Source organism: Bombina bombina, chromosome 5 (assembly GCF_027579735.1).
Source record: "Bombina bombina isolate aBomBom1 chromosome 5, aBomBom1.pri, whole genome shotgun sequence".
NCBI lineage: Eukaryota > Metazoa > Chordata > Amphibia > Anura > Bombinatoridae > Bombina > Bombina bombina.
Window position 1 is genome coordinate 203,966,942 of NC_069503.1, and position 26,021 is coordinate 203,992,962.

At 38.1% G+C, this 26,021-nt stretch overlaps 1 protein-coding gene across 2 annotated transcripts in view; it reads right to left on the reverse strand.

Annotated features, from left to right (window-relative positions):
• DIP2C (disco interacting protein 2 homolog C) overlaps positions 1 to 26,021 on the reverse strand; it is a 911,498-nt gene that overhangs the window by 495,468 nt on the left and 390,009 nt on the right. For both annotated transcript variants that reach the window (XM_053713839.1, XM_053713838.1), the window contains one exon: positions 10,808 to 10,879. In XM_053713839.1, coding sequence (XP_053569814.1) covers positions 10,808 to 10,879 — 72 coding nt within the window. The remainder of the gene's footprint in view (positions 1 to 10,807; positions 10,880 to 26,021) is intronic.

Genomic DNA, 26,021 nt, shown 5'->3' on the forward strand with positions numbered 1-26,021 from the left:
AGGGCAGATTAGGGGTTAATACTATTTATTATAGGGTTAGTGAGGCGGATTAAGGGTTAATAACTTTATTATAATAGCGGTGCGGTCCGCTCGGCAGATTAGGGGTTAATAAGTGTTGGCAGGTGGAGGCGACGTTGTGGGGGCAGATTAGGGGTTAATAAATATAATATAGGGGTCGGCGGTGTTAGGGGCAGCAGATTAGGGGTACATAGGGATAATGTAAGTAGCGGCGGTTTACAGAGCGGCAGATTAGGGGTTAAAAATAATATGCAGGTGTCAGCGATAGCGGGGGCGGCAGAATAGGGGTTAATAAGTGTAAGGTTAGGGGTGTTTAGACTCGGGGTACATGTTAGGTGCAGACGTAGGAAGTGTTTCCCCATAGACAACAATGGGGCTGTGTTAGGAGCTGAACGCGGCTTTTTTGCAGGTGTTAGGTTTTTTTTCAGCTCAAACAGCCCCATTGTTTTCTATAGGGGAATCGTGCACGAGCACGTTTTTGAGGCTGGCCGCGTCCATAAGCAACTCTGGTATCGAGAGTTGAAGTTGCGTTAAATATGCTCTACGCTCCTTTTTTGGAGCCTAACGCAGCCATTCTGTGGACTCTCAATACCAGAGTTATTTAAAAGATGCGGCCAGAAAAAAGCCAGCCTTAGCTACGCGGGTCGTTACCGACAAAACTCTAAATCTAGCCGTTAGACAGTTTTTACGTAGAGCGATCAATTTCAAACAGGTGGAACAGAGTCCACAGAGCAGCATATACTGCCCCTTACAGAAATAAGCCACCTGATCCAACCTCCTACACACAGGGCAGGACAATGACCCTCCAGAGAAAGGAAACCCCAGCTCATAAGGAAGACCAACTATCCCCTCAAAAAGGAATGGCAAAGATAAGAACAGCGTACATGTCCACAAGAAATGGAGCCATAGTATGATCAAAACACAGACCGAATGAAAACATCATCCAGACACCACTGTTGACCCAACAGAGAAAAAACTCCCCTATGAAGAGGAGCACACACTGTCCGAAGGATAAGTCAGGCCTTAAAGTTTATAACCAGTACCCGAAGGTGGATGTGAACTCTGGCCTTCCTGCTTGCAAGCGCAATGAGCTAGCCAGTATGTCGCAACAAAGGGTCCCTGAAAAAAACTGGGTCGACCATAAGTCTCCCGACATCCAAGAAGAATATAAGACGAGAACCCTAGACCCAGAATCATCCTAGAACGAACGACACCCACAGGGAACATAAGATACCCCGTCTGAAGCAATCAGACCTCACAGGGGATGATAACCGGGGAACTCGGAGAACGGGTACAGGACTCACTCTTAATTGCCAGCCCAAAGGAAGAGAACACCCTTAGCCGGAAGTCAACACCTCCCCAACAAGGTGCTAGGCCGCGACAAAGTCACACAAATTCTCTAGAGCCCAGAGCCCAAAGACCCCAAGGGCAACACAAAGGGAAATGAGAACGAGAACAGAGTCACCTGAAAGATAGAGTAGAAAAGAAAGGCTAGTCTCCATAATCCTTTCAGATTAACAGTCCAGAGGACCACACTCAAGGTAGAAGAATGTAAAGCATCTCAAACCCAGGCAGGAAAACATCACCTAAGCAAAAAGCTTGGAAAAAGAGACCGTCATCTCCATATCAGGGGCGATAGGAGGTGTTAACTCCCGAAGGAAGACAGAGCCTCACGGCCTTCACTTCCTAATTAAGCGGCCAAAGCCACCAGAAAAACCGGACAAAGTCCAGAAAGTCTCGACTCAAAGGAAGAGAACCTCTAAAAGGAACAAGTCCTAAAAGGACACTTCCAAAGAGACCATGAAAGGCAAAACTGGGGGTATGAAGGACCTTAATCCTCTAAGCCTCCAACCCTCAACGGGAAGAAACACTCTAGTTCCCAGAAAAATCGGAAAATACTAAGCATGTCGCTGCGGATCTCAACAGCATCCCGGCCCACTAGATTGAAAGGCGAATGAGGACTGGACCAATCCCCCATGCCCCTAAGCAACCACGGTCCATCAAGTCCTCTCAGGGTGCTAGTTGAAGCTTGTAAAATAACAAGTAAACAACACAAATCATATTGTGATCACTAGGCGCCCTCACCGGACCAGCCGGACATAAAAAGGCGCCACGTGTCTGTACTAGGCCTCAAAGACAAAAGGATTTGTACCCAGTAAGGACCAGCCTGAAACCAAGGGCCCCAGCACTGTCAAGGCCACATATAGTCTCCCCCCGAGATGGAGGGATAAAGAACAGTCAGACAGAACATAGGACAAGTACGTCCTCAGTCTTGAACAAACTTTTGTAAAAGTAAACAGTGCAACCACAAAATCGCGAGTATCAATTCCAGAGAAGAAAGTTCCTGAAGGAAACATCACACAACAACATGAGCTTTAGACCAAATAAAAATCATCCTCACTGGATTAAATAAAAGATAAGGCAACCCGTAGGTTATCGCCCAGGAAGAACGGACAGACCCACAGGACCAGCCCAACAGGGGTCTGAGACTTCCAAGCTCAGAACTGGAAAAGGATACACAAATAACAAAAAGATTATAAGAAGATTACTTCATCCCCTTATGTCTATGCAAGCAAGCAAGTGAAAAAACATAATTTATGTAAGAACTTACCTGATAAATTCATTTCTTTCATATTAGCAAGAGTCCATGAGCTAGTGACGTATGGGATAAACATTCCTACCAGGAGGGGCAAAGTTTCCCAAACCTCAAAATGCCTATAAATACACCCCTCACCACACCCACAAATCAGTTTAACGAATAGCCAAGAAGTGGGGTGATAAGAAAAAAGTGCGAAATATAAATAAGGAATTGGAATAATTGTGCTTTATACAAAAAAATCATAACCACCACAAAAAAGGGTGGGCCTCATGGACTCTTGCTAATATGAAAAAAATGAATTTATCAGGTAAGTTCTTACATAAATTATGTTTTCTTTCATGTAATTAGCAAGAGTCCATGAGCTAGTGACATATGGGATAATAAATACCCAAGATGTGGAACTTCCACGCAAGAGTCACTAGAGAGAGAGGGAAAAAATAGAGACAGCCAATTCCGCTGAAAAAATAATCCACACCCCAAAATAAAGTTTTAATCTTATAATGAAAAAAACTGAAATTATAAGCAGAAGAATCAATCTGAAACAGCTGCCTGAAGTACTTTTCTACCAAAAACTGCTTCAGAAGAAGAAAACACATCAAAATGGTAGAATTTAGTAAAAGTATGCAAAGAAGACCAAGTGGCTGCTTTGCAAATCTGATCAACCGAAGCTTCATTCCTAAACGCCCAGGAAGTAGAAACTGACCTAGTAGAATGAGCTGTAATCCTTTGAGGCAGAGTTTTACCCGACTCGACATAAGCATGATGAATCAAAGATTTTAACCAAGATGCCAAAGAAATGGCAGAGGCCTTCTGGCCTTTCCTGGAACCGGAAAAGATAACAAATAGACTAGAAGTCTTTCGGAAATCTTTAGTAGCTTCAACATAATATTTCAAAGCTCTAACTACATCCAAAGAATGCAACGATCTTTCCTTAGAATTCTTAGAATTAAGGAATCACAATTTCTCTACTAATGTTGTTAGAGTTCACAACTTTAGGTAAAAATTTAAATGAAGTCCGCAACACCGCCTTATCCTGCTGAAAAATCAGAAAAGGAGATTCACAAGAAAGAGCAGATAACGCTGAAACTCTTCTAGCAGAAGAGATGGCCAAAAGGAACAGAACTTTCCAAGAAAGTAATTTAATGTCCAGAGAATGCATAGGTTCAAACGGAGGAGCTTGTAAAGCCCCCAGAACCAAATTCAAACTCCAAGGAGGAGAGATTGACTTAATGACAGGTTTAATACGAACCAAAGCCTGTACAAAACAATGAATATCAGGAAGATTAGCAATCTTTCTGTGAAACAACACAGAAAGAGCAGAAATTTGTCCTCTCAAAGAACTTGCAGACAAACCTTTATCCAGACCATCCTGAAGAAATTGTAAAATTCTAGGAATTCTAAAAGAATGCCAGGAAAATTGATGAGAAGAGCACCAAGAAATGTAAGTCTTCCAGACTCGATAATATATCTTCCTAGACACAGATTTACGAGCCTGTAACATAGTATTAATTACGGAGTCAGAGAAACCTCTATGACTGAGAATCAAGCATTCAATCTCCATACCTTCAAATTTAATGATTTGAGATCCTGATGGAAAAAAGGACCTTGAGATAGAAGGTCTGGTCTTAACGGAAGAGTCCAAGGTTGGCAAGTAGCCATCCGAACAAGATCCGCATACCAAAACCTGTGAGGCCATGCTGGAGCCACCAGCAGAACAAATGAACGCTCTTTTAGAATCTTGGAGATCACTCTTGGAAGAAGAACTAGAGGCGGAAAGATATAGGCAGGATGATACTTCCAAGGAAGTGACAATGCATCCACTGTCTCCGCCTGAGGATCCCTGGATCTGGACAGATACCTGGGAAGTTTCTTGTTTAGATGAGAGGCCATCAGATCTATTTCTGGAAGACCCCAGATTTGAACAATCTGAAGAAACACCTCTGGGTGAAGAGACCATTCGCCCAGATGTAACGTCTGGCGACTGAGATAATCCGCTTCCCAATTGTCTACACCTGGGATGTGAACCGCAGAAATTAGACAGGAGCTGGATTCCGCCCAAGCAAGTATCCGAGATACTTCTTTCATAGCCAGAGGACTGTGAGTCCCCCCTTGATGATTGACATATGCCACGGTTGTGACATTGTCCGTCTGAAAACAAATGAACGATTCTCTCTTCAGAAGAGGCCACGACTGAAGAGCTCTGAAAATCGCACGGAGTTCCAAAATGTTGATGGGTAATCTCGCCTCCTGAGATTCCCAAACCCCCTGCGCTGTCAGAGACCCCCATACAGCTCCCCAACCTGTCAGACTCGCATCTGTTGAGATCACAGTCCAGGTTGGAAGAACAAAAGAAGCCCCTTGAACTAAACGATGGTGATCTGTCCCTGCACCACTGGTTCAGCATACAAAGCTGAAGAGGTCGCATGTGAAAACGAGCAAAGGGGATCGCGTCCGATGCAGCAGTCATAAGACCTAGAATTTCCATGCATAAGGCTACCGAAGGGAATGATTGAGACTGAAGGTTTCGACAAGCTGAAACCAATTTCAGACATCTCTTGTCCGTCAGAGACAAAGTCATGGACACTGAATCTATTTGGAAACCTAAAAAGGTTACCCTTGTCTGAGGAATCAATGAACTCTTTGGAAAATTGATCCTCCAACCATGTTCTTGAAGAATTGACAAGTCGATTCGTATGAAATTCTGCTAAATGTGAAGACTGAGCAAGTACCAAGATATCGTCCAAATAAGGAAATACCACAATACCCTGTTCTCTGATTACAGATAGCAGGGCACCGAGAACCTTTGAAAAAATCCTTGGAGCTGTTGCTAGGCCGAACGGCAGAGCCACAAACTGGTAATGCTTGTCTAGAAAAGAGAATCTCAGAAACTGATATAGTGATCTGGATGAATCGGAATATGCAGATATGCATCCTGTAAATCTATTGTGGACATATTATGCCCTTGCTGAACAAAAGGCAGAATAGTCCTTATAGTTACCATTTTGAATGTTGGTATCCTTACATAACGATTCAATATTTTTAAATCCAGAACTGGTCTGAAGGAATTCTCCTTCTTTGGTACAATGAATAGATTGGAGTAAAACCCCAGACCCTGTTCCAGAACTGGAACTGGCACAATTACTCCAGCCAACTCTAGATCTGAAACACATTTCAGAAAGGCTAGAGCCTTCACTGGGTTTATTGGAATGCGAGAAAGAAAAAATCTTCTTGCAGGAGGCCTTACCTTGAAACCTATTCTGTACCCTTGTGAAACAATGTTCTGAATCCAAAGACTGTGAATCGAATTGATCCAAATTTCTTTGAAAAATCGTAATCTGCCCCCTACCAGCTGTGCTGGAACGAGGGCCGCACCTTCATGTGGACTTGGGAGCTGGCTTTTGCTTTCTAAAAGGCTTTGATTTATTCCAGACTGGAGATGGTTTCCAAACAGAAACTGTTCCTTTAGGGGAAGGATCAGGCTTCTGTTCCTTATTCTGACGAAAGGAATGAAAACGATTAGCAGCCCTATATTTACCTTTAGATTTTTTTATCCTGAGGTAAAAAAGTTCCTTTCCCCCCAGTAACAGTTGAGATAATAGAATCCAACTGGGAACCAAACAATTTATTACCTTGGAAAGAAAGGGAAAGCAAAGTTGACTTGAAGACATATCTGCATTCCAAGTTTTAAGCCATAAAGCTCTTCTAGCTAAAATAGCTAAAGACATATACCTGACATCAACTCTAATGATATCAAAGATGGCATCACAAATAAAGATATTAGCATGTTGAAGAAGTTTAACAATGCTATGAGTATTATGATCTGACACTTGTTGTGCCAAAGCCTCCAACCAAAAAGTGGAAGCTGCCGCAACATCAGCCAAAGAAATAGCAGGCCTAAGAAGATTACCTGAACATAAATAAGCTTTCCTTAGAAAGGAATCAATTTTCCTATCTAAAGGATGCTTAAAGGAAGTACTATCTGCCGTAGGAATAGTAGTACGTTTAGCGAGAGTAGAGATAGCCCCATCAACTTTAGGGATTTTGTCCCAAAACTCTAATCTGTCTGATGGCACAGGATACAATTTCTTAAACCTTTTAGAAGGAGTAAATGAATTACCCAGATTATTCCATTCCCTAGAAATTACTTCAGAAATAGCATCAGGGACAGGAAAAACTTCCGGAATAACTGTAGGAGGTTTAAAAACCGAATTTAAACGCTTAGTAGATTTAGTATCAAGAGGACTAGATTCCTCCATCTCTAATGCGATTAAAACTTCTTTAAGTAAAGAACGAATAAATTCGATTTTAAATAAATATGAAGATTTATCAGTGTCAATATCTGAGACAGAATCCTCTGAACCAGAAAAATCATCATCAGAAACAGACAAATCAGAATGATGATGTTCATTTAAAAATTCATCTGAAAAATGTGAAGTTTTAAAAGACCTTTTACGTTTACTGGAAGGAGGAATAACAGACATAGCCTTCCTAATAGATTTAGAAACAAAATCTCTTATATTAACAGGAACATCCTGAGTATTAGATGTTGATGGAACAGCAACAGGTAATGGTATATTACTAATGGAAATACTATCTGCATTAGCAAGCTTATCATGACATTCATCACAAACTACAGCCGGAGGGATAGTTACCACAAGTTTACAGCAGATACACTTAACTTTGGTGGAACCAGCATCAGGCAGCGTTTTTCCAGAAGTAGCTTTTGATCCAGGGTCAATCTGAGACATCTTGCAATATGTAAGAGAAAAAACAACATATAAAGCAAAATCTATCAAATTCCTTAAAAGGCAGTTTCAGGAATGGGAAAAAATGCCAATGAACAAGCCTCTAGCAACCAGAAGCAAATGAAAAATGAGACTTAAATAATGTGAGAAAAAAGGTGGAGACAATAATGACGCCCACATTTTTTAGCGCCAAAAAAGCCGCCCACATTATTGGCGCCCAAATGCTTTTGGCGCCAAGAATGATGCCACATCCGGTGATGCCGACATTTTTGGCGCAAAACGTCAAAAAAATTACGCAAACACGAACAACTTCCGGCGACAAGTATGACGCCGGAAATGACAAAGAATTTTTTTCCGCCAAAAAAGTCCACGCCAAGAATGACGCAATAAAATGAAGCATTTTCAGCCCCCGCTAGCCTAATAGCCCACAGGGAAAAAAGTCAATTTTTAAGGTAAGAAAAAATGTTTTTATTCATATGCATTATCCCAAATAATGAAACTGACTGTCTGAAATAAGGAATATTGATCATCCTGAATCAAGGCAAATAAATGTTTAAACACATATATTTAGAACTTTATATAAAAGTGCCCAACCATAGCTTAGAGTGTCACAAAAAATAAGGCTTACTTACCCCAGGACACTCATCTACATGTAGTAGAAAGCCAAACCAGTACTGAAACGAGAAGGAGACCATTGAATTCAAATAGGCAATACTCTCTTCACATCCCTCTGACATTCACTGCACACTGAGAGGAAAACCGGTCTCCAGCCTGCTGCGAAGCGCATATCAACGTAGAATCTAGCACAAACTTACTTCACCACCTCCACGGGAGGCAAAGTTTGTAAAAACTGATTTGTGGGTGTGGTGAGGGGTGTATTTATAGGCATTTTGAGGTTTGGGAAACTTTGCCCCTCCTGGTAGGAATGTATATCCCATACGTCACTAGCTCATGGACTCTTGCTAATTACATGAAAGAAATTAAGACTGAGAATCCCCAGACCCATTAAGAGTGGGATCCTCCAGCAACGACAAAACGTGCCTCAGTAGAACACGAAGGCGTGCCAATGTATAAACAAAAGTCGCAACATACCACTGCCGGCACAAAAGAAAACACCGGCTCCGAAGGTTGACCCCCTGAGGCCTCAGGGGCAGTTGCTCCCCCAGAGGGCTGAACTGGACTAGGCGATCCCACGCCTGATGAGACCCAGTTAACGGAACATGGTCAATATCGTAAGCACACTCCCGGGAGGTGCAGATGCACCAGCGCCAAAGATATGGCCATGCGGAACTGTGTCTTAACCTCTGGTAGGAACAGGCCACACTCCATAGAAGGATAAGTAGCGTTTGGGTTACCTGCATGCGTAGTAAGAGTTGGTGGTAGGGAACTCGCCACGTGGGAAATAGAATCCCCAGAGGCAGATGGCTCAGCGGTCACCTGATTCCCTGATCCCAAGGAACAGAGCACTCTAAAACGGCATCCGGAACATAACTGATGGGCATGTATCACCCGGGCCAATTCATATTCTTCGCAAGAAGTAGAGTCTGAATCAGAGACATCCTTCTCCATAAAATCAGAATCCTCCATAACTGGAATATTGAATAAAAAATAGACCAATAAGAAAAATTTAAACGGCACCTCACACCCCCAATGGCTGGGGCACTCACCACCTCCAGGGAACCAGAAACCAGCGGACCAGGATTTCTCACACGGTAAATCGTACAGTCCATGCAAAAGTTCGCCCGACCGTAAAGGCCGCGACACTAAACATAGGCCATTATGTTCCAAAATAGGCATGAGCCGAAGAAACACTACACAGTAGCAAACAGAATCACATAATAAACCCCCCTCAGGAAATATTAACCCTTGATTCCGAGATACAAAAAGGAACCTCCCTGAAACCCTATGTTAAAGTTATCCCCGAAAGGGTGTAGCCCCTCTCGGATAAACAGTTTTAATTACAATACATCCATGACGAAAGTAAAATGAAACGATCTTACCGGAATCTACGCCGTGGAACAGGAACACGGACCTTCAAGTGTGACAGATAGTAGCGTTGCTTCTGCCATGAACTTGAGAGAAAAAACAGGCAGCAAAACTCTTGTGGAGCTGTTAATATGAGTCGGGATGGTTTCGCAGAAGGACTCTCCCTGCATCTTGGGATCCTAACTTTCACCCATGCTCTTACTGAGAGGCTGGCAGGACTACTTAAAACTCCAGTCCCATGCCGAAGAGTACTACCCTCCATAAGAGACTATCGAAAACTTCTGACACTACTCTGCCAACCTCCTGGGACAAAAGGCAAAGAATGACTGGGGGATGAGGGAAGTGGGGAGGTATTCAAGCCTTTGGCTGGGGTGTCTTTGCCTCCTCCTGGTGGCCAGGTTCTGAATTTCCCAAGAGTAATGAATGCAGCTGTGGACTCTTTCCATTTATAAAGAAAATTAAATTTTTCGGCCTAATGTTTCTTCAGACAATATTAGCAGAGAGATTGCATTTGCATTACTTGGATGTTGTTAGGGCATTGAAATATTACATTAATCTAGTAAGGACTTTACACAAATTTCTAGTTTGTTCATTCTTTCTTTCTTTCTGGTCCTAGAAAGGGTCAGAAAGGTTCTGTTGTTTCTTTGTGAAGACTACCAAACAAGTTTCACAAAACATGTGTAAAACGTATTAAAAAAAAAGTATAACACTAATATATAAACATGTTTAGTATAAAATATAAGTTTATTATTGAAATATCCTTTTAAAAAAAACCTTTTAAACATTTATTGTATATGTGAAGGTGTTTGACTGGGAAGGGCTGCAAAGTATATATATTTGTATATATAATTAAACACACACACACACATACGGGTGGGAAAATGTCACTAATATCACTATGGTTCACTAGTCAGGGGTTAAAGTTACTAGTCAACTCAATGTTAAAGATAGGAAAAAGTCAAATTTCTAAGTCGTCCGGGACTGGAGGACCACTGGAAATTTCAAGCCCTATATATAAGGCTTTTTTTTGCATACCCCATAGAAATCTACGGTGGAAAGGGAATTAGCATTGATGTGTTATCTGACCTCCAGATGTTAGCGAGTCTGAATCTTTTGCTCGCCTGAAGACTTTTTACTTTCAACAGAGCTAATATTTTTGCGCTCTATTTGTAATCCAGCCCTAAAGGTTTTACTTTTAAAATCATAAAAATAACAGGCCTTTGATGTATCAGAAATATTGTTTAGGTGTTAATATTGTTTCAATAGCTCCAAAAGGCACCAGCTGGTACATTCGTATTAGTTACAAAGAAAACCTCTATACTGAAGTTTTAGTAATATAGATAAAAAAATATTATAAATGGAAATATACTAAAACTTATCACATGAATTTTAGATGCATGTTCTTTGAACACCACATTTCTGTGTGTCCACAAGACTTTGTTTAGATAAAGTGACATACCTGGCGGTTGAGGCAGGTAGGCTCCTATTAATTTTGATCGCTTTTTTTCATATCCTTTCTGTGTGATGTCACCTGAAAGACAAGAATAATATTACTATTGCTAGATAAATCAAGCATGTCATATTATTTTAAAATACAACAACATACAGGGTCAAATAGTATGCTATGGCTGTACAGCTAAATCAAACTATTAATATACTTTACTACATACAATAGTTTAAAAAATAATTAGTTGCTATAGACGTCTTTTGTGGGGTTTTTAACACGGGAATCAGCACTTTGCTCATTGCCATGATGCTGCTCTCAGATGCAAACTATCCACTGTTTGGAGTGAACACACTGCGCAGCAGAATGCCTGTCAATTAATCTCATGCACAAGTTCACACTTTACCTATACTTACCAAGGGGCACAATCATTAAAGGGACACTAAACTCAATATTAAAGTTTCATGTCTCAATTTTATTTCATGAATAAATTTTAAATACATTTCTAATTTACTTTGATTATCAAATGTGCTTTGTTCTCTTGGTATCCTGTGTTGAAAAACATACCTAGTAGGCTTAGGACCAGTAATGTACTACTGAGACCTAGCTGGAGATTGGTGAGCCAATCATAAGAGGCATACATGTGCAGCCATCAGTCACCAAATAGATCCCAGCAGTACAGAGCGCTCCTGAGACTATTAAAGGAATAGTCTAGTCAAAATTAAAATTTAACGATTTAGATAGAGCAAGCAATTTTAAGCAACTTTCTAATTTACTCCTATTATCAATTTTTCTTCTTTTTCTTGGTATCTTTATTTGAATGTAAGCTTAGGAGCCGGCCTATTTTTTGTTCAGCACCTGGGTAGTGCTTGCTGATTGGTGGCTACATTTATACACCAATCAGAAAGTGCTAGCCAGGTGCTGAACCAAAAATCTGCCGGCTCCTAAGCTTACATTCTTGCTTTAAATACAGTATTTAAATGAGATGACTCTAGAGTCATTCACTGGCTGTTCATGCTTGTGAAGTAATCTGCTTAATCATCACTCGGAAATTGTTACCTTAGCTGATAACTTTACAAGCCTGATGATGTGCAAATGATGATCATGAGTCTATGAAAGTCTCTAAAGTAATCCTGTTTGTCTTGGGTTTACCTGTTACGGTATTTGTGCTAATGGTACATCATATAGATATATCTACCCCTAGCAGACATTAATAGATCATATATGTTTCTAGTAGAGTAAATGTATTCTAATGCCCAAAATTATAAGTGCCTCCTAATACTCAAAAGAAGAGTACAAATAGAAACCCCTTTATCCAAACTGCTTCGGAAAGGAAAAGGTTTGGATTTCAGAATATTTGTATCTGTAAAATGGGACTGTTTGGAGATGAGATGGGACCAAGTTTAAGCTACAATATCAAGTGTAATAATACAGCTTAAACGTGCAACTTAAAGGTCATTTTATATCATTTTAATACTTTCATATGCACAGAACCCTCAGATAGATAGTACAGATCTGTAATCAGAAAGGTAATAATTGTTGTTTTAAATAGACTTATTTGCATTTTAGATCCCAAAACACAAACCAAATGCACAGACAGAGAAGATTGTGACTTACAGGCAGAGACAAATAGCAATTTGTGATCATTTTATTTAAAAAAAAAGTATTAAAGGGATACTGAACCCAATTTTTTTCTTTCAAGATTTACTCCTATTATGAATTTTTCTTCATTCTCTTGGTATCTTTACTTGAAAAAAGCTGGAATGTATGCTTACAAGCCAACCCATCTTTGGTTCAGCACCTGGGTAGTGCTTGCTAATTGTAGTCACCAATCAGCAAGTGCTATCCAGGGTTCTGAACCAAAAATGGATTGGTTCCTATGCTTACATTCCTGTTTTTTCAAATAAAGATACCAAGAGAACGAAGAAAAATTGATAATAGGAGTAAATTAGAGTGTTGCTTAAAATTGCATGCTCTATCTGAATCATGAAATATTTTTTTTTCAGTATCCCTTTAATTAAAAAGTTTGGGTTTCAGAATAAGTTTGGATTGGGGAATTCCAGATTTGGGTATTTGTATCTGTTATGCGTTGTTCTAAAAATGTTCAAGTGCTAAAATAATATGCCCAATACATTACTTGTTTTCAGTTCAGTGCATATAAATCAGGTAATTAAGGTATGAGTATCCCTTATCACAAAATAAATGCAGCCAAATAATCTATATAACCTTAGCACACATAAGAGTGTAAAAAGTAAATGCTTAGTCTAAAGTGTTATTATTGCACTGTTGCCTCTATATAACTAACATGCTCAATGTGTTTCACAACTGTAATGAAAATAAGTTCATAGTTAAGAGTCTGCTCCAGAGAAGCAATGCACTACTGGGATCTAGATCTAGTACATAACTAAAAAACGCCCCATCTCTTGCTGGATTTGTCACAGGTTGGGAGGTATGACCCTCTTCCTGCCCCCAGACCCTTGAACACTGTCCACGTACCACCCACAAAACCATCCCACTGCACGTAACCATGCATGCCCTCACTTACAAAATACCTGTGGGTAATTTCTCACAAGCTTTTAACCTCTCCCTCATGGAAATAATCCCGCAGATGCTGGGAGGTATGCCTAATACCAATGTATTTAGTGTCACTTTAAAGGGATAGAAAGATCAGAATTGAAACGTGCATAGGTGCATTTAAATTTTAGTAGAAGCATTTCTGCAATCTACTTTAATTAGCAAAAATGCTTCTAGTAAAATGTATTACTGTTTTTCAGCAGAATACACACATATGCTGTGAGTACCAGTGCATTAATATTCAAACACCATGCCTGCTCAGAGTCAGCAGTGGCTGTAAGAGAAAAATGAAATCTTCATAAGCACAATACACACTACCGCCTGTTCCCTGAACTAAAATACTGGTGCACCCCCCCCAGCATATGTGCATATGCCACTGAAGAAGAAAAAAAACAGTAAAAACTTTTACTAGAAGCATTTTTGCTAATAGAAGTATACTAAGTATCCTTTAATTCTGAAAATTGCGAATTTTCCACTGCCCAGAGATTCTTGAGTATTTCTTGCAGACTTTAGAACCCTACCCCAGCTGCTCAGCAAGATGCAGGACAATTGGGAGATACGTTGAGGTAAAAGCCTCTCTGTAATCATAGAAACTATGTTGAAACTAGCATTCACCACATTCTAGAGTTGACGTGTTTACATAAGTGCAGCAACTCTCTCTTAAAAATCTGCAGTCAAACCTAGGTTCCAAAATGGTGGCACCCAAAATTAGAGGGAGGTCCATGAAATGTGTTTCAGGTTTAATGTCCCTTTAAATGACAGGAAAGGGGACATGTGGGGCTATAATGTATAAATTCAATATTCAATTTAGTTAGAATTCAGACAGTAATGGGTAAAAAAAAACTAAAGAGAAATTTAAAGACAGCCTTGCAAAAGTTCTGCATTCAAAATAAATGTTTTAAAAAGATTTGCAGCCTATCATTTTGCTACCAAAATGTGCATTGTTTTTTAATCTGTGGACATACCCTTGAAAAGTCTTTAAAATGTTGATTATCATACTGAAGCCAGTTAGAAACAGATATAAACAAAGCTCTTGCACATGTCAATCAACTGCTGTAGGGTTTATAGCAGAGAAAAGGTTTATCATTCTATGGAGTAGACACTACAGTAGTGGAAACACTACACGTTTACAGAGGTAAATTACAGGAAAAGCATGCAAAATAAAGCATGAGTACATGGCAAATGTTTTTTAATTATGCCTAATTAAACATGTCACGGGAAGCAATATTTGGAGTTAAATATCCCATTAAGCAATAAAATAAGTTTAAAAGCTTAGGTATCTCACCTAATAGCTGCAATATGTAGACATTTGTACTTGCTACAACCTATCCTGTGAATCACAGCCACACACACACACACACACACATCATTTCTCAGCTGGCACCTAGACTTAAAAGCATTTGTTTTAAAGGGACATAATAACCATATTCTAAATCATTTGCAAGTGATGGCATAGCTGTAAAAAGCTGACAAGAAAATATCACCTGAACATTACTATGTAAAAAAGGAAGACATTTCACCTGAAAATGTATTCAGCTCACAAAAGTGCTTTGTGAACAGTTATACTTCAGCTACTGTCCAGCTTGAGTTTAAAAAAAAAAAAAAAAATGCCAATAAGAATCAACAGTGCTGAGGTCATACTGAGAACACTAAAATCTTGCGAGATTTTATAGCAAACATCCTTAGAATGCTAGTCCCAGGAACATGCATGTTATTCCCCTACTTTGATTGGCTTAAAGTCCCTTTAGAATGAGATGAGGCACCTGAGGAATTTTTTGGTAAAATATCTTCCTTTCTTTCATGTAATTAGCAAGAGTCCATGAGCTAGTGACGTATGGGATATACATTCCTACCAGGAGGGGCAAAGTTTCCCAAACCTCAAAATGCCTATAAATACACCCCTCACCACACCCACAAATCAGTTTTACAAACTTTGCCTCCTGTGGAGGTGGTGAAGTAAGTTTGTGCTAGATTCTACGTTGATATGCGCTCCGCAGCAGGTTGGAGCCCGGTTTTCCTCTCAGCGTGCAGTGAATGTCAGAGGGATGTGAAGAGAGTATTGCCTGTTTGAATTCAATGATCTCCTTCTACGGAGTCTATTTCATAGGTTCTCTGTTATCGGTCGTAGAGATTCATCTCTTACCTCCCTTTTCAGATCGACGATATACTCTTATATTTACCATTACCTCTACTGATTCTCGTTTCAGTACTGGTTTGGCTTTCTACTACATGTAGATGAGTGTCCTGGGGTAAGTAAGTCTTATTTTCTGTGACACTCTAAGCTATGGTTGGGCACTTTTATATAAAGTTCTAAATATATGTGTTTAAACATTTATTTGCCTTGATTCAGGATGTTCAACGTTCCTTATTTTCAGACAGTCAGTTTCATATTTGGGATAATGCATATGAATAATTCAATTTTTTTCTTAAAATTTGACTTTTTTTCCTGTGGGCTGTTAGGCTCGCGGGGGCTGAAAATGCTTCATTTTATTGCGTCATTCTTGGCGCGGACTTTCTTGGTGCAAAAATTTTCTTGTCATTTCCGGCGTCATACGTGTCGCTGGAAGTTGCGTCATTTTTTTTTGACGTTTTTGCGCCAAAAAATGTCGGCGTTACCGGATGTGGCGCCATTCTTGGCGCCAAAAGCATTTAGGCGCCAAATAATGTGGGCGGCTTTTTTGGCGCTAAAAAATTTGAGCGTCATTGTTGTCTCCACAATATTTAAGTCTCATTATTTATTGCTTCTGGTTGCTAAAAGCTTGTTCATTGGCATTTTTTTCCCATTCCTGAAACTGTCATTTAAGGAATTTGATAAATTTTGCTTTATATGTTGTTTTTTCTATTACATATTGCAAGATGTCTCAGATGGACTGAATCAGAAGCCACTTCTGTAAAAACGCTTAACTGAGTTTCAGTTCTACCAAAGCTAAGTTCATTTATTTTAAATGTTATAAATGTTTATCTTTAGCTATGGTTTGTAATAAGTTATTATGTTATACTTTTACATGCGGATTCCATTAGTATTTATGCTTTATATATTTTCTTTTCTTACAAGAAATATTTAGAAGACTTATAAGAAATATTTTTCTGATTCTATGTTAAAGGCTTTGTCTGACTTCGTGCCTTCTAATAACATTTTTAGGTCTTTTTCACTTCTTTTTTAATTATTGAAGTTTCAAATGAGCAACAACATACTGATTTATCCTTCTCTGATGATGTTTTTTTCTCTTTCAGAAATTTTCTTCATCAGATATTGACACTAACAAATCTACTTTTTTATTATTTTTCTATTATTAAAGTACATTTGTTCTTTGTTGAAAAGGTGTTGATTATTTTGGATATTAGGGTAACTAGTTCTTTAAGACTAGCTGACATTATTTCTGCCTATTTATTTCTTCTGTGTTTTCAGAGGTTTTCTTTCCAATTCCCTATACTAGGGAATGGAATAGGCTGAGAATTTTCTTTTATTCCTTCTTCAAAGGTTTTAAACTATATTCTTTGCCAGCAGTTAAACTCAATTTGGAGGGTTCTCCAATTTATTGGGGCTATCTCTAATTCTGCTTATTATGCTATTGTTTATATAGCAAAATAGTATTTATTTTCCTTTAGATAGTTGTATCTTATTTATGGAAAATTATTTAGTTTCAGGTACTTTCTTGGTCCTGTGATTTATTTGGATATTGCAATTGCTTCATTTTCTCTGTTTACTTTAAGATCAAGTATCAGATTATGATTTATTTTAGCATTGTTAAAGGGACAACATTTACTAGACTAGGTGCTGTTGCATTTGTCTTGTTGTTTTGCATTTATTGATTATGCAAGTCCACTGTATTGGCTGGTCCTTTAATCTGAACTATCATGCTAATAATTTAATTTGTGTCTTCATTTTATTGAATATTTTCGCAAATGAGGGTTAATCTATGTCTTTAGCTTTTTTAGCTAGAAGAATTTTGTGATTTTTAAAAAATAAATAAAAAAATCCATATTTCTTTTGTTCTAAGATAATCTATTATTTGTTTCATAATTGGATTCAATTCTTAACTGTTACTCTGGGCTTCAAGGTTGAGTTCTAAGACTAAAACTTTAAGCTTATACTGGTTTGGTTGTTCTTATTAAGGAACGAATTCCTGAGTTCTTTCCCAAGTAACATGTCTATATTTGGAGTTCGAAATCAGCTCCCTAATTTTGCGATGTACGTGCCGTATTCCAGCTTGGCTGGTAAGGGGCAGGTTAAGGCTTCTTTGAAATTTCTTTGATTTTATTCCAGTAAGGCTAACACTTTCTTTAACTGTGTTTCTGTACTATATATTTTGGGTCCTGTTGAAGCATGGCTGGGCACCCATGGGGTTCAAGCGCTGCTCAGACCTGGAATCTTCTAGGGTATTTCTTCCAGTTCCTTTTGAGGAACCGGGTTTTGGAGTTTTATTCAAACTATTTTGCCTTTTTATGGTCGTTGATAGCATTATTTGTTTTCATTAGATACAATAAATGCATATTTTAATTTTTCTGTTTTCATTCAGATTATTTTCTGAGGATGCGGAATCTCATATGATTCACTTACACTTCAGGACATAGTTAGAGGATCTTCTTTTCAAAAGCTCTTGTTTCCTCACACAAGGGTCACCTTTAGGTTTCTAGATAGTTTGTGTCACTGTCCTTGTCTCTATCAGACAAGGGATAATGTTATGGGTTCCGTCTATTGGTACCTTTAGTCTCTATTATTTCCTTCAGTTGCTATATATGCATAGAAGTTTTAGGTCTTATGGCCACAGCATTGGATTCAATTCCCTTTGCTCATTTTCACTAGAAAGAACCTTTCCAGTCTTTTATAAGTGTTGTTTTTTCAAGAACATGGTTGGAGGATCAATTTACCAAAAAGTTTGTTTGATTCCTCAGACAAGGGTAACCTTTTTAGGTTTCCTGATAGATTCAGTGTTCTTGATTCTGTCTATAACGGACAAGAGGCGTCTGAAATTGGTTTCAGCTTATCGAAACCTTCAGTCTCAATCTTTCCCTTCGGTAGCCTTATGCATGGAAATTCTAGGTCTTATGACTGCTGCATTGGACGCGATCCCCTTTGCTCGTTTTCACATGCGACCTCTTCAGCTCTGTATGCTGAACCAGTGGTGCAGGGATTATACAAAGATATCTCAATTAATATCTTTAAAACCGATTGTTCGACACTCTGACGTGGTGGACAGACCACCATCGTTTAGTTCAGGGGGCTTCTTTTGTTCTTCCAACCTAGACTGTGATCTCAACAGATGCAAGTCTGACAGGTTGGGGAGCTGTATGGGGGTTTCTGACAGCACAAGAGGTTTGGGAATCTCAGGATGTGAGATTACCAATCAACATTTTTGGAACTCCGTGCAATTTTCAGAGCTCTTCAGTCGTGGCCTCTTCTAAAGAGAGAGTCGTTCATTTGTTTCTAGACGGACGATGTCACACCCGTGGCATATGTCAATCATCAAGGAGGAACTCACAGTCCTCTGGCTATGAAAGAAGTCTCTTGAATACTTGTATGGGCAGAATCCAGCTCCTGTCTAATTTCTGTGGTTCATATCCCAGGTTTAGACAATTGGGAAGCGGATTATCTCAATCGCCAAACGCTACATCCGGGCGAATGGTTTCTTCACCCAGAGCTATTTCTTCAGATTGTTCAAATATGGGGACTTCCAGAAATAGATCTGATGGCTTCTCATCTAAACAAGAAGCTTCCCAGGTATCTGTCCAGATCCAGGGATCCTCAGGCGGAAGCAGTGGATGCATTGTCACTTCCTTGGAAGTATCATCCTGCTTATATCTTTCCGACTATAGTTCTTTTTCCAAGATTCTAAAGGAACGTTAGTTTATTCTGCTGGTGGCTCCAGCATGGCCTCACAGGTTTTGGTATGCGGATCTTGTCCGGATGGCCACTTGCCAACCGTGGACTCTTCCGTTAAGACCAGACCTTCTATCGCAAGGTCCTTTTTTCCATCAGGTTCTCAAATCCTTAAATTTGAAGGTATGGAGATTGAACGCTTGATTCTCAGTCATAGAGGTTTCTCTGACTCTGTGATTCATACTATGTTACAGGCTCGTAAAACTGTATCTAGGAAGATATATTATCGAGTCTAGAAGATTTACATTTCTTGGTGTTTTTCTCATAATTTTTCTTGGCATTCTTTTAGAATTCCTAGAATTTTTCAGTTTCTTCAGGTTGGTTTGGATAAGGTTTGTCTGCAAGTTCCTTGAAAGGTCAAATCTCTGCTCTTTCTGTTCTTTTTCACAGAAAGATCGCTAGCCTTCCTGATATTCATTGTTTTGTACAAGCTTTGGCTCGTATAAAACCTGTTATTAAGTCAATCTCTCCTCCTTGGAGTTTGAATTTGGTTCTGGGGGCTCTTCAAGCTCCTCCGTTTGAACCTATGCATTCGCTGGACATTAACTACTTTCTTGGAAAGTTTTGTTTCTTTTGGCCATCTCTTCTGCTAGAAGAGTTTCTGAATTATCTGCTCTTTCTTGTGAGTCTCCTTTTCTGATTTTTCATCAGGATAAGGCGGTGTTGCGAACTTCTTTTAAATTTTTACCTAAGGTTGTGAATTCTAACAACATTAGTAGAGAAATTGTGGTTCCTTCATTGTGTCCTAATCCTAAGAATTCTAAGGAAAAGTCGTTGCATTCTTTGGATGTAGTTAGAGCTTTGAAATATTATGTTGAAGCTACTAAGGATTTCCGAAAGACTTCTAGTCTATTTGTTATCTTTTCAGGTTCTAGGAAAGGTCAGAAGGCTTCTGCCATTTCTTTGGCATCTTGGTTAAAATCTTTGTTTCATCATGCCTATGTCGAGTCGGGTAAAACTCCGCCTCAATGGATTATAGCTCATTCTACTAGGTCAGTTTCTACTTCCTGGGCGTATAGGAATGAAGCTTCAGTTGATCAGATTTGCAAAGCAGCCACTTGGTCTTCTTTGCATACTTTTACTAAATTCTACCATTTTGATGTGTTTTCTTCTTCTGAAGCAGTTTTTGGTAGAAAAGTACTTCAGGCAGCTGTTTCAGTTTGATTCTTCTGCTTATAATTTCAGTTTTTTTCATTATAAGATTTAAACTTTATTTTGGGTGTGGATTTTTTTCAGCGGAATTGGCTGTCTTTATTTTATCCCTCCCTCTCTAGTGACTCTTGCGTGGAAGATCCACATCTTGGGTAGTCATTATCCCATACGTCACTAGCTCATGGACTCTTGCTAATTACATGAAAGAAAACAATTTATGTAAGAACTTACCTGATAAATTCATTTCTTTCATATTAGCAAGAGTCCATGAGGCCCACCCTTTTTTGTGGTGGTTATGATTTTTTTGTATAAAGCACAATTATTCCAATTCCTTTTTTCTTATCACCCCACTTCTTGGCTATTCGTTAAACTGATTTTTGGGTGTGGTGAGGGGTGTATTTATAGGCATTTTGAGGTTTGGGAAACTTTGCCCCTCCTGGTAGGAATGTATATCCCATACGTCACTAGCTCATGGACTCTTGCTAATATGAAAGAAATGAATTTATCAGGTAAGTTCTTACATAAATTATGTTTTTTTTATATACAGATGTTCAGATGATATTTTCTAATCAGATTTTACAGCTATGCAGCATCACTTTCAAGTGCTTCAACATTTGGGTATCATGTCCATTTAACTCTGCTCTTTCGTATGTCTCACAATGACATATTTTGAATATGTAGTCACCTGTAATAAAAGCAACACCACTCATTGTACAAGATGTTAAGTGATCCATAGCAACTCACAATATATTCTTAATGCAGGTTTCCTTTTAGATGTCTTAGAAGTCAGTAACTGTAAGGCTGAAAAGCTATTACAACCTACGGCTTAATGAACTCATTTACAAACTGCAAAAAGCATACTTTCTAAATTGATTAGCATCTCCCATAAACCGTTAAGCCGATTACGCAGTTTTTCAAGGCAATCATATCTAATCTGACAACTGATCAATATGCTAAAATCACAGGTAAAATTAGAAAGCACTTGAAAGATAGCGTAGCACTGAATGGCAAACACAGTACAACAGAAGCACTTTTGGGATTAAAGAAAATAATAATTATTTGAATTTATAAACAGAACAAAGTATTTATGCCCTGATGACAAATGATCACAAACCACCAAATATATGAAAAATAAAGCTTTTTTTTATGGTTTAAAATGATAGCCTCAGGTTTGTTTGTTTTTTTACAGCATAGGGTTTAATAAAAACAAAGGAAATATGCTGCTACAAGACAGAAACATGAAACATATTTTAAAATTGCTTGTAAATATAATCTGTTTCAGGGCAAGATGTTGTAACATAAATCCATAACATCCTTTGAACCATAGTAGACCAATCTTTGGTGTCAAAGAACAAAACCTGCTATTTCTGAAAAGAGCCTAATACCACAAGCAGCCGCCTTCTTCCGTATTCAGATCCTAACAAAGGAACTAAATGCACATCCCTATTAAACACTGAGACTGTAAAGCTAGTAGCTCCTTTCTAACTAATCTCCTCTGCTGAGGCCTGTTAGGGACAGACAATAGGCTAGTAAACCTAGGGAGTTACAATATGTCATTGCCCATTACTTTATGGAGATTAAAACTTACTTCGTATTTTTAAACAGTTTTTTTCCTTAGGAAGCGTGGGACAAGAACAATTTTTACAAAAAAAAAAACAAACAAGATTTACATAAGGGCACATGAAATCCAACTTTTTTTTTATAATTAAGATAGAGTAAACATTTTTAAACAACTTCCCAATTTACTTCTGTTTTATATTTTGCTTCATTCTCTTGGTACCTTTTATTGAAGAAGCATCAATGCACTCATAGGAGCCAGCTGAACAAATTTGTAAGTCAATGAAAATGGGCCTTACAAGGTTAGCCATCAATCAGCAACTAGCTCCAAGCTCATGAGCATATATAGATATGCTTTTCAACAAAGGATACCAAGAAAATGAAGCAAATTAGACAATTAGATAATAGCAGTAAATCAGAAAGTGGTTAAAATTGTATGCTCTATCTGAATCATGAAAGAAAAAATTGTGTGTCCTGTCCCTTTATTGCATGCAGGAGTATATATATATATATATATATATATATATATATATACATATATACATATATATACACACACACATATACATACACACATACATACATACACATACACATCTCATGCCACAGTAAAAGAAAACAAAAATATACACCATATACTTTTGAAGTGGTACGAGTCTGGATTGCAAGAAAGTGCAAATATAACATTATATTACCACAAAATACAGCTGAATTTAATAATTGTCAAATATACAATATAAAGACAAGGCAATAGCCCTTACTTTGAATATTTTCTGGCAAATTTCAAAGTTAATCCAATTTTTCCTCTGCTGTATCGCGACAGCCATCAGCCAATCAAAAAATGCATATACGTATACACTGCACACTTTTGCACATGCTCAGTAGGAAATTTAGGGGTTTTTTTTTAACCCTTTGAAGTCCTTTGTCAGGAATAGATCGGACAATGGGTTTTAGCGCATGCGCTCAAATGTCGGATATATTCCGACTTTGACGCTTTTGAATTTCACAGCTAAAGAGCGATATCTAGCGGTGACTTGCTATTTAGCTGTTTAATTAAAAAATATTGGTGCGTAAATTAAATAAGACAGGCCAGCCACACCAATTAAGCATTTAAAGGACCGGAAAGGGTTAAGTTGCATGCGTTAACTGAACCATAAACCTGCAATTTTGACTTTGGTGGCCCTTTAAATGTTTTAAAAAATAATGTATTTTGCATACAGATATCCTGCGCTTCTGTGCAAATTTATAATGCATTTATTTTATTATTATTATTTTTGTGTCTTTTTATTTTTTTACATAAAATTAAAAAAACAAACCAAGAAAATCCTTTATTCCTGTCAATAAGAGATATGCAAAATGGAACATTTGTATGCAATAATCTAGTGCTGGATATATAATTATGTTCTTGATGACAGATGTATGGTCTGCTATGCTTGAGATTTCATCCTAAAATAAATGTACTTGTCCTTATAGAGTAAAAAGCTAGGTCACACAGTTTTGCATCAGACTATTTTAAATAAAACCATTTATCTAGTAGTTGATACATTTGCACCGAAGATTTTTATCACAGCTCAAGGGGAATAAATCAAATTTAATATACTGATTGTGAGGTTCCATATTGTAAATGATGCGGGTATCCATCAAAACACCATCCATTTTATTTGTCATGGCAGGTCACTGTCAGAAGCAACCATCACACAGGCCTGCTGGTATAAATAAGGCGAATTACAATTTGATGGATTCTTGCATCACGGACTGAGCAGTCAAATACTAAACTTCGCTATTGATTTTCCTCTGCTATGAAAGCTGTGAACGTTGGGAGTTTAAAAATGTTATGTTAAAAAAATACACACAAAAAAAAAAAAAAAAAAAAAACTTTGAAACAAATTTCTGCTGGAACTTTTACTAAAGAAAGAGTCAGCAATTCCTGAAAATAATTTTATTATGTTCAGTTAGGCTGCAGTGAAGTATTCTGAGAGCATTCGATATTATTTGTACTGCATATACTGTTCCTTGCTAGAAACTAAAAGCAAGAATTAATCTTTTACAAGTAGGAAATGATCATTTTAGTCTGGAGGTTTTCTGGCACTGTAGCCACGTGTTTTGATAATTAAATTATTATATTAGAATATGTTCAATAGATCTGTAATAGCATCTTGAATGCTTTAAGATAACACATTTTGAAATCTTTAGCAAGATATTTTTTATTAATAATTCACTGGATTTGCATCATGCACCCACACAAGTCATTTATTGCAACACAATATTTAGATTTTATATATAAGATTTCAGTAGCTCTTGTCTTATTGGCTGACTTCAAAATTTCAGCCAATAGGAATGCAAGGTACTCCATTTGTAAACGGGTACCTTGCATTCCATCTTCAGTGTGCGGCGACTATTGTACACAGAGGATCGCCACGCTCAAAGACTCCACTTTTGCCGGTCTTCTGTTCCCCGTCACCTCCACTCCGCGCCGGATTGATCCTACATGAAGATAGGAGTCGCCGCACTTTAAGAAGATATCGCTGCCTCCAAGAAGACTTCACCGCCTTGAAGAAGAACTTCTTCGCCAGACTTCAGGAACGGTGAGTTCCTATTTGGGGGTTAGACAGGCTTTTTTTTATTTATTTTTTTATTTTTAAGATTAGGGATTTAATGGACATGTAAAAGAGCTGAATGCCCTTTTAAGGGCAATGCCCATACAAATGCCCCTTTAGGGGCAATGGGTAGTTAAGGTTTCTTTTAGTGTTAGTTTTTTTATTTTGGGGGGTTTACTGTTAGGGGGACTTAGTATTTTGTAAATGTAAAAGAGCTGTTAACTTAGGGCAATGCCCTACAAAAGGGGGTATTTTTAATTGAGGACTTTATAATTTTCATAGGGATTAGGTTTAATTTTTTTTTTTATATAATTTTGTTTATTTCTTTCTGTAATTTAAGACTTTTTTATTTTTGTAATTTTAGATAAGTTTTTTGTAATATAATGTAAGGTTTTATTTTTAAATTAATGTTAGGATTTTTTTTATTTTAATTGCAACTTAGTTTATGAAATTGGGGTTAATTAAAGGGGTCTTAGGTTAGGGGTTTAGTAATTAAATTAGTCATTTGCGTTGTGGGGGGTTGTCAGTTTGCAATGTGGTAGTTTAGGGGTTAATAGGTTAAGTAGGTTTATTGCAATTTGGGGGTTGGCGGTTTAGGGGTTAATAGGTTAATTAGGTTTAAGGCGATGAGGGGGGTTGGCGGTTTAAGGGTTATAGTATAATTAGGTAGTTGGCGTTGTAGGGCTTGGCAGTTTAAAAGTTAATATAGTAATTTATTTAGTTGTGGGGGTTTGGCAGTTTAAGGGTTATGTTTAATACTTCATGCGGAGGGATATGTTTTTTCTTAATACTTTGGGCGGGCGGTTATGTTTTTTTGTTTTGTTAATACTTTGAGCGGGCGGTTAGTTTTATTTTTTTTTCTTACTTTGTGCGAGTGGTTAGGGTTTATTTTTCTTAATGCTGCTTCCTTTGCCTACACTGCATCCAGGTGGATTCTTTTGGCTGTGCGCGTAGCCTACATTCCTTTGAGGATGCGTGCGCAACTGGCGACACCGACGGACGCATTACAAACGCGATTATAATATAGATATATATATACCTCATGTCACAGGATGAGGTATATTGCAAGCAAAAAGCCCTCCAAATAAAGGTATCAACTTATACATATGAAGAATGCAAGATTCAAGGGCTATGACCCAGGTGAAATCCCAAACTTTTTCAGTGAAATACAAAAATAGGAAGCGGACAATAACTTTGGTCAGATGTGTCTGTACTGTTCAGTCAAATAATCAATATTCAATGTTACTGTACTGGCGGAATCATAAATAATATGCAATGGTTTTATAATGTGTGTGCAACACATCAATGAAAATATTTCTAATAAAAAAGCAATCACAAACATCTGGAGGGTGAACCAATATCTCAAAAGAAAAAAGAAAAAAACACGCATCTACATACACACACACATATAAACATATACACATACACACACACATATAAACATATACACATACACATATAAACATAC